General features: G+C 40.6%; 1 protein-coding gene across 1 annotated transcript in view; it reads right to left on the reverse strand.

Moving 5' to 3' along the window:
• Positions 1 to 19,692, reverse strand: part of LOC136874632 (uncharacterized) — a 58,752-nt gene extending 39,060 nt beyond the window's left edge. Inside the window, exons 1-3 of the mRNA XM_067148259.2 lie at positions 19,282 to 19,692; positions 18,871 to 19,074; positions 2,979 to 3,068 (exon numbers count right to left, since the gene is read on the reverse strand). Coding sequence (XP_067004360.2) covers positions 2,979 to 3,068; positions 18,871 to 19,074; positions 19,282 to 19,692 — 705 coding nt within the window. The remainder of the gene's footprint in view (positions 1 to 2,978; positions 3,069 to 18,870; positions 19,075 to 19,281) is intronic.
• Between the last annotated feature and the right edge of the window lie 708 nt (positions 19,693 to 20,400).

Consider the following 20,400-nt stretch of genomic DNA (forward strand, 5'->3'; position numbering starts at 1 on the left):
CTTGTCGACTCACTTCCACGGTGTCTCACTGCAGTTCGCACTATCCCATGACATTTGCAAAGTCAGTGTAGTTTGTTCTCAATGGGAGGTAAGACAGCAAATTTAAACTTCTACAATACTTAGTAATTAGTGACAGTTATATAGTTCCATTAGTTTCGGAATTATTATAAATTTTTGTATCTAAAAATGGGGAGGAGTGAAAACCGTCCCTACTGTTGAAGTTTTATTTTGACAAAGTTTCCACTATAACACAGAGGTACAGAAACAAGGTGCTGTTCATGGTTTGAAAGTTAGATGATATTTCTCGCTATAAATGTTCCAAATTTATCTAATTTTTTCATTTGTGTACCAATTATTAAATTCTATCTATCCCACGTCGGGCTCATTTGCTCATTATCTCACTCATGCCAATGGTACTGGAGATGGGAATGGCATGTGGCTGTAAAACTCAGATCATCAGGAAATGGTCAAGAAGTGGAAGAACTGGATCAATAGGAATTTCACTGTGCTCTGGCAATTGTGTCCATCCTCCCTTGCAAAATAAATCACATCATCACAAGCATGGATGAATATGGGGACATAGGAAAGGAAGGCTGGGCATAAGACAAAAATTTATCATCGCAAACTTCCTTCAAACATTTTCAAAGGAATCATGAAATACTACCTTCATTCATAAACTAACATTCCTTTCCATCCGATCCTAGTTACCTAACAGAGATTACTGCAGAGAACGGATAAAAATCTAGGATGGAGATACGAGGCCGAAGACTGCTGGAGGAACAACTGAAATTTAGCAGAAAACAACAATAATTGAACGGTGTTATTCAATGGAGTAATTTTTTAAAAAATAAGACTTTGATGCTACTAAGTGAATTGTACAATGAACTATCTGTATGAAGGGTTTTGGTGTCTTTCACTTAGTAATGGTAGTAGAGAAAATGCAACCCAAAGTAAATTATGTGGTGGAAACCACATTTCATCTTTCCCCAAAAGTAACCAAAGAAAAAACTGGAGACATCTTGCAATTTGATGGAGACTAATATCAGGGAAGAAAATGGTAAAATAGGGCAAAATGTGACATAGAGTAAGAGCAATAAAACGAACATGGCTGCTTCCTTTTGGGAAGTGCTTTACATCACTCCAAGCAAATTGTAAGGCAAACAGAACCAAAATAAATGAAAATATTAATTTGCAACACCAGCAGAAAGTTCAAATGGCAAAACACAGAGACCCATACCAAGAGATGCTGCTTAAACAAGACAGCGGGCAAAATAAATATGTGAAAAATTGCAGAAAGAGAGTCTCCTGTTAATTCAACTTGGACTTGACAAACGCAGTTCCACAGATATCAACTCGTGCTACACCCATAGCACCAAGAATGCTTTAACACCTTCTCCTCATGAGAAACCACTTACCTTTATATTCAAACAAAACTCCCTTGTGGCGACATAAGTGGACATAAACATTGCACTATGTTATTCAAACTGAGAAATAATTCCATTCCAAATCACATATAGACAGTGTTACCAATATCAGAACAATACATCCTCAAACATTCAGGATCAAAGCCCGTAATAAGCAATACAGTCACACAAATATGCATTTGAATAAGAACCTTAGTTAGACACAGGAACATCTAGCCACATGAGATCGCATGCTGTACATTAGAAAAAGAAAAACTAACATCACAGTACAATATGAATTACGATTCTAACAGAGATATAACATGTCCACCAGGCACTACTGAAATAAAATATCCATACACTACATCGGACGTTAGAAAACACGCAAGATGTACTGGGAAAGGAGCACGACATTATGTCCAACTTACAAGATTCCATTTACTGCTGAAGATAATAAATAATAAATGGGTAAATATTAATATGTATGCCCAGATTTTTCTCAGCAGAAATAGCCTCAAACCTAAAACAAATTTGGTTAACAATACTTGAATTTGAAACTCATTAATGTATCAAAGACTTTTGGTGAAATTAATGGATACTAGTAAGAATGATCCTACTGCTGTCTAGTGTGACCAAGTTTAGTAAATTCCAGATATTAAGAAATCACAATCAGGTAGGAAAGAGTAATTAATTTGATTAAAGTTAATTAGAGCTAAATGGTAATTGCTCAACATCAAGCTTGAGGACTTTATGATCTACCTGAACAGAGTTATATTCAGTTCATGTCAAGTTATATTCAGCATGTCAAGGATCTAATGAGATCTATCATCCTTAGGTACCAGAAATCCATCTGAAGGGTAATAATGATCCAAATGGTGAGGTGAGAAAGAAGATAATCATGAGATTAATGCAGTGGAGGATGTAGGATTATATGTACATCATCACTGATGACATATCTAACTTATCCTTATTCTCTTCAGTCAGAGTACTCTCCTGCCATTGTTCTAACCCATAAGTACCACCAATCACTTTTGATGTTTTCATGTGTAGTTACTTCCTGTTTATGATTAACATATTCCGAGTTCTTCCAGCTTACCTCCCATACCACAAATTTGGGCTGAAACAGAGTGTTGTAAAGAGTCCTTTCTTGCAGAATACCAATGCTCGCTGCAAAATCTTTGCTACATCCACATTAAATTTCACATATTACCATCCTGGCACTTAAAATGATCCAACTAAATCCACCAGATAGCCAAGAATCCTTACTATATTTTCATTTACCGTAATCCCCCACTGCCGTTTAATGATCCATGTATACCATGAATAACCAGTAACAAGAGTGAGCCTGTAATATTCTATGGCTAACAACCAATGACTTTTCCTTCGTACTCTGATGTATGCCTATACTAAATCTACAAAAGATAAGCATAACTGTCTACTCCTCTCATAGTATTTTACAGTTACTTGGTTGATCTGACCGCCCCTCTGTGCTCTGAAGAACTGCATTTGTTTTCATCCAATTGACTCCATTTTACACTCTCAATTATTCAATATTACTTATTATAATCAACTTACTAAGTGTGGGGGCTCTTCTTCTGTATCCAACAATGATGTAGGCTCACATTTGACAAACACAGGTTCCTCCATACTTTTTGACAGAATGCCCTGCAAAATACAAGCAGTACAGCTCTTGAAATAATTCCTATACACAGAAAATCACTGAATTAAACACTGGAAATTGTAATAATGCCCCCTGATACACATTCATATCACTAAGAGTGATTTAGATTTTAGGGGATGTAAATCGGGGGTAGGTGAGCTTTTTCCCTTAACTCCGGTCAGAAGAGTTTTAAAGAAGAGGAATTCAGTAAAACTAGTAACTAGCTCAAGCAGAGAGATTAAAATCCAACATGGCGTCGTTCACACGACATCACAATATGCTACACAATGTTCCCAATTTCGGAGCTATTCTTTCACGGGCTATGGATAAGAACATGACAGAATATGAGACATGTCTGGCTAGTGATAAGCCCATTAGGCCCCAGATTAGAGTCGCAAAATGGCCACACTCTTCTACCATCCACTGGAACAGTATTGGCTAGTGACAAGACCAATTTATAGTAATGTCACTGAAACAGCCATTACATTCAGCACACACCATGGCATTTCACTTTCAGACTCTGAGGTTTCATTATTCTTGGTCTGGATTTTAGGGCAGACATTTCCTGAATACCATCTGTTTTCCAGCTGAAAATTCCCACATAATATGTACAAGAATTGGAGCTGCAGCTATCCAGGTAATAATGCCCTCTCTCGTAACTAAAACAATAATCTGTCAAAAATAATGAGTAATTAGGTCACACATGGACAGGAAATCTTAATACCGTACCAGAAATTAACGGCTAACAATTTGTATCTCTACCGGACAAATATGAGGCAACAAGAGACAGCATTCCTCATCAAGTCATACACTGATATTTCGCCATACCACGATAAGTGCATTTCCAGTCCAAAAGATGTATTTTTGTGTGATCTCAACGTAAAAGTATGTAACATTAGACCCTTAAAATAGCTGTATCACACTGGAGTTCAGCACTGGTGTCATGTGCAGATTCATGGGTTTTAACTGGAAACTGAAGGAGAATTCACCACGATATCTTCAACTGTCGCGGTTTTGCGCGGACATAATTTGGAACCTTCAGAAAACTTCAAACCCCTATATCTCAATAACACGATTTAGGAAAAGGCTAGGAAAGCAACAGATAGGGAATCTGCCACCGGCGACTGCCCTAAATGCAGATCAGTATTCATTCATTCATTCATTCAGCAGATACCGTAGCCTTGCACTCGCATAGCAATGTGTTAATAACAGAAACGAAAGCTGAAATCATACGATTAAGAACGTGACTCTGCTGGCCGACAGGAGCTGTACCAGTCACCAGCGAGTTCTCAACAGAATGACGGCCAGTTCGAGACGGAACTTTCACCTTCCTACAGAACTTCAGTTTAACATTATCGTAAAGAAACATGCTGAAGAAGTAGGAAGGTGTGGCAGTAACACTTCCAGAGCAAATTACATGCTTATCTCCCTTTATAAATCTAAATTAGTGGCAAGCACTATTACTGGTTGGGAAAGACATTGCACAATCACCACCAGTTGTAATCGTTATCAGTGCCGAAAGTAACACATTATATCTGCAACGTATTTTAACTTACCTCCCGTCAGACGAAAACAAAATTTCAGCTTGATTATTAGAAGAAGTCCTCTCTATATCCTGAAATGGTAGAAGACTTAGTGAAACCACTAAAAAAGTTTTCAATATTACTGTTTAGACGTGTTATGCTGATATTTAACGCCAAAAGGTGAACAATATACCCACTGACATCGGTCTCTTGCATCAGAATCCATTGGCCATGATGACGGGTGGATTGGAATGAGACTGGCAAATTTACGGTGTAATAATTAAGTTATTACCTAACTGAAATTAGCATAAAGATATTAGAGTCGCCTCTCTACGCTAAACATATCGAATGAATAGGGCCTACTGTACCGGTAACTAATTTAAGCGACATTATATGAGACGAGCCAGTTTATGTTGAAATCATTAATATGGTAACTGTAAGAGCAGAGGCTTATTTTGTGTGATAATAATAATCTCTTGTGTCTGTTTCAAGCAAAGTGCAGTCCTTGTAAGGCAGACCGTCCGATGAGGGTGGGCAGCACAAACACCCGGTCCCCCGGATCATTTGAATTAACCAGTGAATGTTAAAATCCCCGATCCGGCTGAGAATCGAACCCGGGACCCTCTGATCCGAAGCCTGTTCGCTGACCATTCACCCAACGAGTCGGATTTTCTGTGATGACAAGGATATACCGTACCAAGACCAACCAAAGAGAATGAGTAAGAGATGACTCTCAACGTTATTTTTCACTTCTGTACGCAACGGCTGCGCAAAGATCGCCAGCAATTGCACAATAGCGCCTCTAGTGAGCACAGGGTTGAACTAAAATTACCGGGCGGGCGATTTAAATCGTTTAGCGCACGGAGGGTCCCCAGGTTCTGGCCCCCCCCCCCCTCTTAAATATTATATTAAATATATTTTTGTTCTTTTTTTCCTCATATTTTTTCTTTCATTTCCTTTTCTTTCTTTCCTTCTTTGTTACCTTTTTCTGAAATACTGCATTCTGAACAACAATACACCTGGAGGTTGGCCTGTGCTTTATTATTATTATTATTATTGTACCGGGCGGTACACCTCTACACCGTTTATTTAAAAGTTGCGCCAGTTGAAACTCCTCTTCTGGAGGAAGGTTGAACTTTATCTATTCTATTAATTCTTTACTTTCTCAGAAGATGTCACCACGTGGAAAATTTTGAGTTTTTGAACTGTGTCACTTTTGATGTGTTTTTGTTTCGCTTGAAGTAAGAAGTGTGAACTTTCTCTTCTAGAGGACACTACTGAAGATCAACAATAGTGCGACCTAGTGCGGAGTCAAAGAACTATTTTGTTGGAGAAATTTTTATTTCAAGAGTTTGTTCTTTGTTAAATTTCTTTCTGTCATTGTTTAAGTTGGCTGTATACCCCTCTTTTTCCCCTTAGTTTGGATCTAGCCAATCCCGAATTTCTTTAATTAATTTTCCACCAATAATGTGTTTCTTTTTCCTCTATGTAGGGGTTTCTTTTCCCGAACCAATAAAGATTTTGTGGGAGGGTGTTTTCTTTCCCCTAACGCCTAGAATCTTCCGCGAGAGGATATAAACTGCTGATTTTGGGGTCTCCGGGCCACTTCTGTTCCATCTTTCAGTGTATTAAGTACATAGCAGGAGGCGGGAAGCGCCTCTTTCTTCTTCAGCCGTTCAACACCAGGTAATGGCCTATTAATAACTTCTTTTCTTGCTAGGTCGGCAGTTTAACTCTCGCGGCGGGTTCGAAGCGTTTTCCATCATGTAACCTTTTCCTAAAATGTAACTACTCTTTTCTTCTATTCTCTTGTAAAGCTATATTATGGGATAGAGAGTGCTATCCCTCTCGAGTTCCCACTCACATCGTCTTGAGGTGAACTTATTTTTCTCAACCAATTCTCCCGTAATGTAATGTAAATTGCCATTAAGTCACCTCTGTAGTATGGGATTAGCCCTTGTATTAACGGCCTAGTGCCAAGTAGGTCTTAAGCAAAGTGTATTAGGAGTGCAAGTTCGCCTCCTCTCTAGTTGTATTTTAGAGGTCATGTATTAATCTTTTCTCACCTAATAGACCTCAGTAGGTTGGGTATTTTACCCCTGTGTATATGTCCTTTGAGGACAACTTGAAAGTTGAGTTTGGTGTGGCCTGGGAGAGGCTTAACTTTAAGAGCGAGTGGCTCTTTTCTAAAACTGAGAGTTGTATGCCTTGAGGAGGCTTTGCTGTGTAATTTGGAGCAAGGGCTCCAGGGTTTGATTGGGGTCTTCTGCCCCTTTGTTGAAATTGGTATATCGTAAAGTTGAGCTAGTTGCTCAAGAATTGTGTTTTCAGGGCTCGAAGCCCAAATTCTTTAATCCCTGTAATTGTACATTTCAAGTTGTATTTCGGCTACTAAGTACCTGTTCTATTTGTTGTTACCTAATTTTGAAAAGAAAATATAACCTTGTTAAATTTTAAAATTTAATTTCTCTTTAGTAGCTTGAGACCTATTCACCACCCAGCACCTTCTTTCATGCTTAACTACCACAAAAACACGGTATCAAGTGGTAGCAGAGCGTGGTTGAATGGGTCTCAATTTAGCCCCTTTTGACGGCTAAACATTGCTTTGATTCGAACTCTAACAATTTTCTCAGTTGCTGGAATTTTTTGAGTTTTTCAAAATTGTTCTGTCATCATGCCCGGCCCTCGCGATGTTCTCCTCCTTAACTACTTGCGCAAAGAGGAGTTGATATATGAGTTAACTATCAGAAACGTTCAATCTGGAGGCACGGTTGCAATAGACACTAACAAGCTTAGAGAGTCCCTTGATTTGCCCATTTCCATCCCCAATTTGGGAGAGAAAGAAATTGATGACTCTCTTTCCACGATTGTCGAGAATATTACTGGGCTAGCATCGGTAGTCAGCTTTTTTGATGAAAACGACCCATCTCCTAATCAAATTAAGCGTGTGCAAGGCAGGCTGTATCACTTTGCAAATAGAGTTAATGATCTGTTGTCTCTAAAGGTGAATGACGTTCAGAGGAAGCAAGCTAATACGCTCCTTGAAACTATTTCTGAATTGTCTAATAAGGTCACTCAATTGCTAACCGGCGAAGCTCCTCCCAAAACTGATCAACCCGCCGCGGTGAATGTAGGTAACGAGGAAGAGCCTCCTCAGGGAGAAGTCAATAGGATAACCGTTGCTGCTCAAACTATCTCTGCCCCATCGAACAACGAATCTGAACGCCGTGCGTCATTGAGTAACATCCGCTCTGAATTAACTCCTTTGCCATTGAAACCTTTAACGACTATGTCACCTGGGTTCAGCAGCTTGCCTCATCCATTGGCAATGTTGCTTAGAGGTATCTCTAAGTTTTCCGTCAACACCACCAGTGACGTAATTTCATTTTTAAGATTTCTAGTGGAATTTCAGGATCATGCCCTTGTGTTTTCTCTTTCCCCATGTCAAATTTTGCAAATTATCTATCCTTATGCTATTGGTGTTCTATCTGACAAAATAGTTAGAGCCATCGCTGAGCAATCTTCTATTGAGGATTTCCATGCCCATTTGCTAGCTAACTTCATCCCGGCTAGGGCCAGGTCCTCCCTTATTCAGAAATACTATTATCGGGTACAGCGCTTGGATGAAAACCTGGCAGACTTCATCCAAGATATTAAGTTTTATACTAGGGTGTTTGCTCTCCACTTCCCTGAGGATCAGATAGTGCAAGCTATTGTCGAAGGGATTTCACCACCCTACAGGTCATATTTGTGTTTCGCGGCGTGCCCGCAAACCTTCTCTGAACTGGAAGCATTAGCCGTCTCTGCGGAAGGAGTTAGGTATGCCGATTTCTTGCGTGTGGCGAAAGAACCCCCGCCTTCCTTTAGTAACACTCGGCCTCCACCTCGCCGACCAGTCAATCCCCGTAAATGTTATGCTTGTGGGTCGCCCGATCATCTGCGGAATAAGTGTCCTCTGATCAAGTCAAGTGGGACAAGGAATGGAGCAGAGTCATCACAAGGCTGTTTTAAGTGTGGGGCCTTCTCACATATCGCCAAGAATTGCCCAAACTCAAATAGCACCCCCTCCTGCTCAACTTCTGGTGCAAATTCCAGCTATGCCAATAATAAAAAGTGACTAGTGGCGTCGGCTGAGCCGACTAATCCACATTCCCGAGACTCAGCCCCTAGTAAACAGGTTGTAAATGCAGAGAACGACCAGCCTTCAAATTCATCTTTTGAATGCCCTAAAGAGTGTCTTAGGATTGCGGCGGATACCCCCGCACCTGTTCCTTTTCTTAAGATTGAGTTAAATAACGAGCCTATAACAGCTCTCTTAGATTCAGGCAGTGTTTGTTCCATTATTTCGGCTGATTGGTATTCTAAATTGAAATCTGTTTGTAAACTCCCTGACTATGTCTCTTCTCCTGTTCAATACGTTTCGGCTAATTCATCTCCATTAGAAATTCTAGGTTCCTTACTGGTCAAAATTCGTGTTTTTAAGTTTACATGGAAAGTTAAATTGTTTGTGGCCAAGCAATTGTCTTGCCCCATTATATTGGGAGCTGACTTTATTTCTCACACTGGTCTTGTGCTCGATCTCCAGAGTAGGTCGTGCACATTCAAATTTGCGTCCAATTGTAGAATTCCCTTGTTAAAGTGTAATTCTGTATCATGTTCATCTATTTCGCCTACCCAGGATGAGATGTTGTTAGACCTTAGACATCTACCTGAGGAGCAGGCTGATAGTATTCGCAAACTGTGTCAGTCGTTTCCCGAGGTGTTCTCTGATACTCTTGGTGTTACTGACCTTATTGAATACAAAATTGAGGTTACGGATTCGATTCCTGTCCGTTTTCCACCGTATAGGCTATCTCCACCTAAAATGAAGGCTCTGAAAGAAATCATCGATCAGATGTTGAAGGATGGTATTATTAGGCCCTCTAAGTCAGCGTATTCTTCGCCTATTTTTCTAGTCCCGAAACCCCAAGGAGGCTTCAGGCCTGTCATTGATTACAGGGCTCTCAATCGGAAGGTGGTGTTGCAATCTGTGCCCCTTCCCGACCTTCATTCTTGCTTTTCATGGTTTCGTAAGGCCAAGTTCTTCACTATCTTGGACTTGAATCAGGCCTATAATCAAATTCCCCTTGCCGAAGAGTCTAAACACCTTACAGCGTTTGCCACGGACTGGAATTTATATGAATACAACCGCGTGCCTTTCGGGCTCCCCACGGGAGCAGCTGTACTCACTAGGCTACTAGATAGGGTCTTCTCCGACATCAAATTTGAGTACTTATATCACTACTTGGATGATGTCGTCGTATTTTCAGAGACTTTTGAAGAGCATCTAGATCATCTGCGAGAAGTTCTCGATCGCCTTCGTAAGGCTGGGTTAACTGTTAAGTTGTCCAAGGTTGCCTTCGCTAAGCCCTCTATGTCCTTCCTTGGGCATATTGTGTCACCTGATGGTGTAGCTGTCGATCATTCTAGAACACAGGCCATCCGTGATTTTAAACCTCCTAAGGACATCAAAGGTATCGCTAGATTCATTGGTATGGTGAATTTCTTCAGGAAGTTTATTCCTAACTTCGCTAATAGAGCGGCGCCCTTAAACCTTCTTCGTAGGAAAGGCATTAAATTCGAGTGGGGACCTTCTCAACAAGCCGCTTTCGAAGATCTTAAATTAGCTCTTTGTAACGCCCCTGTTCTTGCTATGCCTGATTTCTCGAAGAAATTCATCGTCCAAACCGACGCGTCGTCGTCAGCGGTAGCTGCAGCCCTTCTTCAAGAGACTGAACTAGGGAGGCGCCCCATCGCCTATGCATCTAGGACTTTGTCGGTTCAAGAAGCCAAGTATTCCATCTATGAGCTCGAAGGGTTGGCAGTCTTATTCGCCTTAGAAAAGTTCCGTCTCTATCTGGAACATGTCAAATTCGACCTGGAGACAGATAATCAAGCCTTAAGCTGGGTCTTAGGTAGGCCGCGTCGTACTGGTCGTATAGCCCGTTGGGCCATCCGTATTTCTGCTTTCCAATTTGATGTACGACATATCAGAGGTACCGAAAATGTTGTTGCTGATGGACTCAGCCGTATGTTTCATAACGACGTCGAAACCCATGAACCGGTCGACAGTTCATCACCTTCCGAGTCCACACTATTTGATGTTAATGCCATTTTAACTGATGCCCCCATGCTCTTTAGGGATATCGAGAAATACCAACGTGAAGATCCGACGCTGGCTCCGATAATGGAAACCCTTTCTTCTGGGGAGCATGTCGTCCCTTATGTTCTGAGGAATGGTGTTTTATGTTGCCCTTCGAGGCATGATAAGTTGATGAAAGTTGTTGTTCCAGCGGTTCTTGTACCTATGATCTTCAAATACTATCATGAGACCCCATTGGGGGGGCATCTTGGAATCTTTAAAACCCGTGAAAAGATTCGTGAAATGTTCATATGGAAAGGTATGGACGGTGAAATCCGTGAACTTGTAAAAGCTTGTAAATCTTGTTTGCTCAGTAAACCCACCATGTCCACTAAAGTAGGCCTTTTGTCTTCTCATCAAGCGTCGCGCCCCATGGAACGCCTGTATATTGATTATGTAGGACCCTTCCCCCAGTCAAAGGGCAATGCCAACAAGTTCATCTTTGTGTGTGTAGATGGTTTTACAAGATTTTCCTGGTTATTTCCGACTAAGCTGGCTACCGCTCAGTCAACCATTACTTGCTTAAATTCTATTTTTGCTTCTTTTGGTCCGTGTCAATATATTGTATCTGATAATGCTAAGGCTTTTACATCTAATTTATTTCGTAAATTCTGTTTTGACTTATCAATATCTCATGTAACTACTTCTGCTTATTACCCTCAACCTTCTCTGGCTGAACGGGTTAACCGTAATCTCAGGTCCGCACTCATTGCCTATCATCATGAAGATCCTTCCAGGTGGGACACGTCCCTGCATTGGATAGCTTTTGCTTTGAATTCGGCGGTTCATGAATCTCACAAGTTTACTCCAGCTTCCTTGATGTTCAAGTTTGTTCCCAACTCGCCGCTCTCTAACCTCTGGTCTTTGAATGACATTCTACCCGAGACAATAGATCAGGATAACATTAAAGATCTTTGGAAGAAGGCTAAAGCCAATCTTAAAGTGTCTCATGAAAAGGTTAGGGAAAGGTATGATCGTGGACGGAGACCCACCACTTTGAAGGTAGGTGACCAGGTTATGGTCAAAAATTTTGTTCCCGCGGGCAAGCTTGCCCCCAGATTTCATGGGCCTTGTATCATTCTCGATTTTCTTACGCCGGTTACCTTATTGCTAAGTAATCCAGCCACCGAGAGGATATTTAGAGTTCACCTGTCCCAGGTGAAACCGGTGTAATTTCTGTGTTAACTTGCTTCATATTATTTTGAAAGGATATGAAGGTTATATTTTTTTTTGAGTTTCACTTTTAAGGCTTTCTGCCCCTTCTGTAATATTTTGGTTTTAGATGTAAGCCTTGTGTAAAACCTGCCCCGACCCGTTAAACTGCCATCCTGTTCTTGCCACGGCCATTACCACGCTCCCGTCTCCTGCTCCACCTTACACTGTGGCTTCATAATAGTAAATGCCATGGATATCTACACGCCGCTGGCCCCTCAACCTCTCCACAAGCCTGTACCCTCAAAGAAGATGATAGTCCAACACAATTCTGCCGCCTAGCTTTAATGTTTCAGCGCCCCCGCAGCCGCGCAGCGCCGTGCAGCGACTGGGGAGGGGGATGGGCCCCCTCCTCTCCAGCGAGGACGACATGTGCACGGCGAGCCGGAGCTCTCCCCCCGGCCAAGGCTGATGTGCGGCGCACGTCCTGCTACATGCCCGCAGCCTGTATCTGTTCACCGCGGGCGCGGCGTACTTCAACACCTCTGCTCCCCTCATAGTGCGGGCGAGCGGTATCTCAGGGTACTTGAGGGGTCCGAGCGGCCTCCGTTGGACGCAAGCTGCAACGGCCGGTCTGGCCATCCGACTCAATCTACATCAACTACATGGACAGTCACCATAAGCAATAATTACATTTGGGAATTTAACAACAATATTTGGTGGACATTGCAAATTTTTCCTTCACTTTTAAGTATTAAAAGCTTATCTTCAGAAATTCAACTTCTATAAACATAAAGACCTTATTTCACCTGCAACAACAAAATTTTGGAACCGACTTAAGAAATTTCTCAAATACTTCTGCAAGTTATCTTAATCTCAACATCAAAACTTGGAACTTATTTCAAACAAAAGTTTATGTTCTTCTGTGTTACCCCTTGGAGGATCTTTTGGGGGGGGAGGTCTGTACCGGGCGGTACACCTCTACACCGTTTATTTAAAAGTTGCGCCAGTTGAAACTCCTCTTCTGGAGGAAGGTTGAACTTTATCTATTCTATTAATTCTTTACTTTCTCAGAAGATGTCACCACGTGGAAAATTTTGAGTTTTTGAACTGTGTCACTTTTGATGTGTTTTTGTTTCGCTTGAAGTAAGAAGTGTGAACTTTCTCTTCTAGAGGACACTACTGAAGATCAACAATAGTGCGACCTAGTGCGGAGTCAAAGAACTATTTTGTTGGAGAAATTTTTATTTCAAGAGTTTGTTCTTTGTTAAATTTCTTTCTGTCATTGTTTAAGTTGGCTGTATACCCCTCTTTTTCCCCTTAGTTTGGATCTAGCCAATCCCGAATTTCTTTAATTAATTTTCCACCAATAATGTGTTTCTTTTTCCTCTATGTAGGGGTTTCTTTTCCCGAACCAATAAAGATTTTGTGGGAGGGTGTTTTCTTTCCCCTAACGCCTAGAATCTTCCGCGAGAGGATATAAACTGCTGATTTTGGGGTCTCCGAGCCACTTCTGTTCCATCTTTCAGTGTATTAAGTACATAGCAGGAGGCGGGAAGCGCCTCTTTCTTCTTCAGCCGTTCAACACCAGGTAATGGCCTATTAATAACTTCTTTTCTTGCTAGGTCGGCAGTTTAACTCTCGCGGCGGGTTCGAAGCGTTTTCCATCATGTAACCTTTTCCTAAAATGTAACTACTCTTTTCTTCTATTCTCTTGTAAAGCTATATTATGGGATAGAGAGTGCTATCCCTCTCGAGTTCCCACTCACATCGTCTTGAGGTGAACTTATTTTTCTCAACCAATTCTCCCGTAATGTAATGTAAATTGCCATTAAGTCACCTCTGTAGTATGGGATTAGCCCTTGTATTAACGGCCTAGTGCCAAGTAGGTCTTAAGCAAAGTGTATTAGGAGTGCAAGTTCGCCTCCTCTCTAGTTGTATTTTAGAGGTCATGTATTAATCTTTTCTCACCTAATAGACCTCAGTAGGTTGGGTATTTTACCCCTGTGTATATGTCCTTTGAGGACAACTTGAAAGTTGAGTTTGGTGTGGCCTGGGAGAGGCTTAACTTTAAGAGCGAGTGGCTCTTTTCTAAAACTGAGAGTTGTATGCCTTGAGGAGGCTTTGCTGTGTAATTTGGAGCAAGGGCTCCAGGGTTTGATTGGGGTCTTCTGCCCCTTTGTTGAAATTGGTATATCGTAAAGTTGAGCTAGTTGCTCAAGAATTGTGTTTTCAGGGCTCGAAGCCCAAATTCTTTAATCCCTGTAATTGTACATTTCAAGTTGTATTTCGGCTACTAAGTACCTGTTCTATTTGTTGTTACCTAATTTTGAAAAGAAAATATAACCTTGTTAAATTTTAAAATTTAATTTCTCTTTAGTAGCTTGAGACCTATTCACCACCCAGCACCTTCTTTCATGCTTAACTACCACAAAAACACGGTATCAATTATTATTATTATTATTATTATTATTATTATTATTATTATTATTATTATTATTATTATTATTTTGCTGGAGAAAAGAAACTTACCAGCTTGTGCTGCTTATTATAATTATTTGATTTATGGAGTTATATTTTACTTTTACTAATTCACAAAGCCATGAAAGATGGGAGTGACTGGCCTTGCATGTGCTGCTTTTGTTTGTTTCTGCTGAGGAAAATGGAAGCTAACTCACAAAGGGAGGAAGGAAGTGACCAGAAGGTGAGTGGGATTGGCAATCCTTATCTCAGATTAAGACCTATGACAGAAATAGACACTAACATCCCCTCGTACATCAGTCCTCTTTAACACTACTTAAGCCAACCGTAACAGTCAATAGTATCAAGATATGCCATATATGCAGGAAATAAAATATAAATACAATGTAAGAAAGAAAACCATACACAGGAACCAAAATGATTAAAGGAAACTCATATGATAAGGAGGGAGTTTGTAGGATTCAATGATAAATTGAAATGAAACATGATCTTTTGGTTTATGGAGCTATATTCTACCTACTATCCACAGTGTTACAGGTATAAAATTGTGTAGAAATTTGCACAAAAGTTTTAGTGATCATAGTATATCATAATCTCATGACATTACATTCAGCAGTGTTAATCATCAATTAATATTCATCAGCCAGAAAACTATACAATACAATAAAAATACAAAATCATTCATTTAGGAAAGAAAGACTGGAAATGACAAGTTACAACATAATACTTTTCTCTCTTATTGCAGTCTAACGTTGCACTGACATTGCAAAAGTTTTCAGCAACACCATTTGTATTTTCCCAAGGAACTTACTATATGATACATCTTTCAGTCTGTCAAAAGAGGCACCTAGGGCCACACACTGAGAAATATTGAGATTTGTACTTCTTTTGCATCTACTAGAGGATGGCAAATCTCTGGCAGAGTAGTGTTTGAAGAAACCAAGACATGATAGCACATACTCTGTTCCTACATACTGCACCAAAACACAACATATCATTCAATCAGTCATCTGCATTTAGATGACAACCAATGTCAAGCTACACAATTGTATGCATCCCGTGTATTCGTTGATCTGCACTATTTACAATACTTAAAAATGTTCTATTTTATGTGACAGTAGGATATATCTAAATTTTTCTGCTACATGGAAAAAGATGGAATCATGAATATGTTTGTGGGTTTAAAAGACAAGAGAGCGCTTACAGATTCTGTGATTGTTCCCTCTTCCAACATGCAGGAGGTACAAATAATGCTTCCTTTCAGTCCATCCGCAGGAGAGGAGTTACAATAAATGGACAGAAATATGTAGCATCAGGATCTACGTACAATAATATGGCAGCTGATCCAGCACAAAACATTACCTTGCCAAGTCACAACATAGCTCCACCTATTAAGAGTTATCTCCAAGGAATTGTATGCTAATTTAGTACAGTATTATGAAAAATATGCTGCTACTTCCACAACATTATGGTGTGCAAGGGCCTTTGTTGTGATCTAGATGAAATGCCTGTTGAAGACAGTGGAAACTCACTTCAGACAGTGCCATTTGTACCTACTGTATACCGAAGGCAGAAATCTATGTTGGTGGTTGCAGAGTAGGCTGATCTGTGGTCTGACAGCATGCACTCCACCCGGCCAACCAAGTGGGGAGCCTGGCACAAGTAAGCGGAAACAATGCCAAAATTCAATTAAGGGCTGCATGGTTGCCCACCCCCTACCCACAGGGGGACAATTATGATAAGGCTAATTTCTTTACGTTGCACTGACACAGATAGTGACGATGGGACAGGAAAGGCCTAGGAATGGGAAGGAAGCAGCTGTGGCCTTAATTAAGGTACAGCCCCAGCATTTGCCTGGTGTGAAAATTGGAAACCACAGAAAACCATTTTCAGGATTGCCGACAGTGGGGTTCGAACCTACTATCTCCTGGATGCGAGCTCACAGCTGTGCGCTCCTAACCGCACGGCCAACTTGCCCAGTACTATGATAAGGAAAGTTTGTAGAACTGATACCATCACATCAAGTGAATGGGTTACCAACATCACAAAATACGCAAATATTAATTTAGTTACTTGGACATTGCGTACATACCAGTACATACTTTTGTATAGGAGGATGTGCATACAAACTGCAAATAAGAGAGGAGAGAGCATAATATATTTCCTGTGTTCTGATGAGAAATGTTCTCCAAAATACAAGATTTTCAGTGAAACCGCCTTTGGTAGAAATGGATGCTTAACCAAAACTATGACTTCTTTACACAAATCATTCACACAATATCACACGACACTTCCACTTCAGTATTTGAATATTATCATACAAATGATGATCTCATATAAAGGAACAGACTATGAGTTCAGTAAACCACATGTTTGAAAGGTTCATTGCTCTTGAAAATAACTCCACATTACAGTTTTTCACTTCCCATTTAGCAGATATCTTTCATGATGTACTTAATCTCCCTATAATAATATATTAATATTAATATTAATATTAATATTATATTAATATTAAATAGTAATACTAATATTAATGATAATAATACATGTCCCATGAAGTTTAAATAAAGTGTTTGATTATATAACAACTGTAGGGCGGGAATTTATAAAAGTCATTATGAATGCAATTAAGACAAATGGGGGTCTGAAACATGCAGATGTATGGCATATTTTGAATTATAACACTGAACATGAACTTAACATTTTTCCACCTTTATGAACAATTATAATGATGTTCTGGGCTTCATAATGATCTCATTTTTTTGCCTATGAGGCTCATACACCGATTCATGGCAACGATGGAATGGGCCTCAGAAGGATGCAACTGTGGCCTTAATTACGGTATGGCCTTAGTATCTGCCTGCCTATTGCAAAGAAGGGAAACCATCTTCAAGATAGCTGACAGTGGGGTTCGAACCCACCACTGCCCAAGCGCAATTTCATAGATACATGACCACACTGCACAGCCTACTTGTTGGGTATTTTGTAATACAAAATTAAATATGTTGCTAAACAATCATTAGCATTCATAAACTGAAATTGCTTAATTTGAATGTAAAATTAACATTAATAACATTAGCACCAGTGTTCTCCCCAGAAATGTTTGTCAGGCGGGTGGCAAGAATGAGTTGCCAGGCGGGGAATACTACGTAAAACTTCAATATGAATATAAATTTCAATTCGTTCCCCTCAGGGCGTTAACAATAATATCAGACAGGTAAATATTAACTGCACAATTGAACTATTTGAATGTTATTATCATGAACAAGTTATAACAGAGTACGTTGAACTTCTAGTGTTCTATTGCTCCTTCCAAATCATGTAACACTGGACTTAGGCCTCCCACTTGGTTGCTGTGGACATGTGGACTGCCATACAGGTTTGTGATGTCATATGGAATAGCGGGCTCGCATGTGATTCCACGCTAATCCAGACCCCTGCTCGCAACTACATAGTGGTCAAGCTAAACATTTGATCTCCGATGTAATTGATGCAATTATGGTAATGATTTATCATTTAAATTGGCAGATTTACAGTATTTACAGAATTTGGAGCACCCAATGACTCAAATGTGTATCGTACCTATTAATAATATTATGTAATTAGCATATATCTAGGTTTAGTCAAGCGGTCTCTAAAACCGGCACGGTGGTGCACCCATTTTACAATGCTTAGTAAAGCATTAGAAAGGTCCTAGGGAGAACACTGAGCAAATAAATACCAATTAGTGAAACAACAATTACAGTCCACAGGCTGAAGAGAATAAGGAATTACCTCAATAGTTCTTCATAATAACAACTCTTTACAATGAACGACATCCACTCAGGAAGGGAAGATTTCTTTCTAAGGGTTATATATCACTGTCAGCACAGACCGATGACTCATTAAAAGTTCAATCCATTTCACTAATGAATTTCATGTTTCAACACAATAATGAGACTGAGTTCCATAAGGGCAGAATGGAAATACGAGTATTATCATAAATCATAATCAGTACTAGCAATTTAATGAAAATGAAGGTGGTTTCTTCAAATACCCAGCAAAAGAAAAAACTGTAAATCAACTTTCTGTGTTGTAACTTCTTAACTTTATTTACCACTTAGCAATTGAGGATTTCATGGCCAGCGTTACAAATCATGTCAATGTTTTCCAAGCTTGTAGGCTGTGGTCCTGAAGCATGTGTTGGTCCCGACGTTTCACTGAAGACTGCGCTTGGTATTATCAACACAGTCTTCAGTGAAACGTCAAGACCAACACATTCGCCTGGACCACAGCCTACGAGCCCAGAAAACAATGACATGATCTATTTACCACAGATTTCAATAACAAAGAGTTGTTAGAAAGATTTCTACTATAGGTAACTTAACATTCCCTCCTTTTGAGATAAGGTATATTACATCTTCTTGCAAGATGGACTGAATCTCTGTGGAAGAGTTGACCCACCATCGCTTACAGAAGTGGTAAACCCACCACACTGGTGCAATGTTCAACACATCCCACCTCGTTCCATTCATATTTCAAGAAGATGTACGCTTTCACCTTCTGCAGAAGACACGTTTCATGTGCCATTTCCTCAAGCTTCAGCAACACCATTTCTGATGCAACAGAAACATGGGTGGTGAAGGTGGGAGAAGGCAGCACCAGCTTTGGATCTTCCGGAGCATTTTCCTTCAGCTGGATGAAACAATGTTCAGGAAGATGGGAAGAAGAGCTCAACGTAGATTTACTGGCTGTGCACGGATATTTACGGAGAATTTTCCATGCAAGATAGCCAGCAACATAAGCAGCTGATTCTCGCCCGCTGTTAAGAATCAGCCCCTGGCTTGAAACTTGTGACGGTCCAGCACAGTGTTTGTACGCTCAGTCAAATACAGAGTCTACCTCAGCGGAAAAACACTGTATGTCCTGCAGTGAATAGCCCATTGCTGAAGACTGCGTTCCAGCCCCAGACAGAAACAGGGAAAGATCACACAGGAGATCATCACCATCATCCATGCAGTTCCCCTTCTCTCCACACCTGGAACTGAGAAGATTGTTGACGATGCTGGCCTTTAATGCTGGTACAAATTGCCAGCAGGTAGGGTTGGTGTTCTGACACCCATGCTGGAGAATGATGCCAAAAAGATTTTCAAGGGGATCCTGGTTCAGATTCCGAATGCAAAGTTTCTGAACACCTTCCTCCCATGAAAGCTTTCTCCACAGCATTTGAATAGCACGAATATCATTCACCCAACCTTGCCTAACTTTGTTAGTTGAAGTTCCAAAGTCCCATCTTGATATCTTTTTAATCATTCCCCCCCAAAATTTCCAATGTGCCGAATTCTTAGCAAGGCAGCATCACAACATTTTGCCATCTTCGGGGAATTCTGTGTTGCCATTAAAGCTGTCAAAGAGCTGGCCCATGACACCACAAAACTCCCCGAGATATTTGGCATCTTCTTCAAGAACAGTGTGATGTTCACCATCCTTTCCACTGTTTCTGACTTGGCCAGCCAACAATGCAATAGCAGCTGCCACTGCACGACTGAATACTTGGGCTGCCAATTTCACTCGCATTGCCCTATAACCTTTTGGCTCAATGTGGTCTTTTGTGAGCCTGTGACAAAGGCGGAACGTCCTCTGCGAGTCATATTCAAACAAAGTGACTAGATGTTTCCATTCCGCTTTCTTCCCAGGCTCATAAAACACTCCATGGCGAAACAGGTTATTTCTAGTTGTCTTCAAAAGGTGGGGTGGATCAAAGATTGTAACAATCTCCTTCCTTCCCACCTTGAAGAACGGACCGGGACGGTCAGTGCGAGTCTCACTGCACAGCTCATGTATTGCCTTGCTGTTTGTGGGACCCTGGTCGCTCACAGTTGCCACAATTTCCAAGCCAGCTTTCTGCAAAGCAAGGATGACATCCTTTATCAAAACTTTGAGTTTCTTAGTGGGTACAGTGCCTCTGCAGAAAAAGTAAGCAACAGGTTGCTTCCATTTTCTGAGGAGACCTCTCACCAT

The sequence above is a fragment of the Anabrus simplex genome, chromosome 5 (genome assembly GCF_040414725.1).
Source record: "Anabrus simplex isolate iqAnaSimp1 chromosome 5, ASM4041472v1, whole genome shotgun sequence".
In the NCBI taxonomy this organism is placed as follows: Eukaryota; Metazoa; Arthropoda; class Insecta; order Orthoptera; family Tettigoniidae; genus Anabrus; species Anabrus simplex.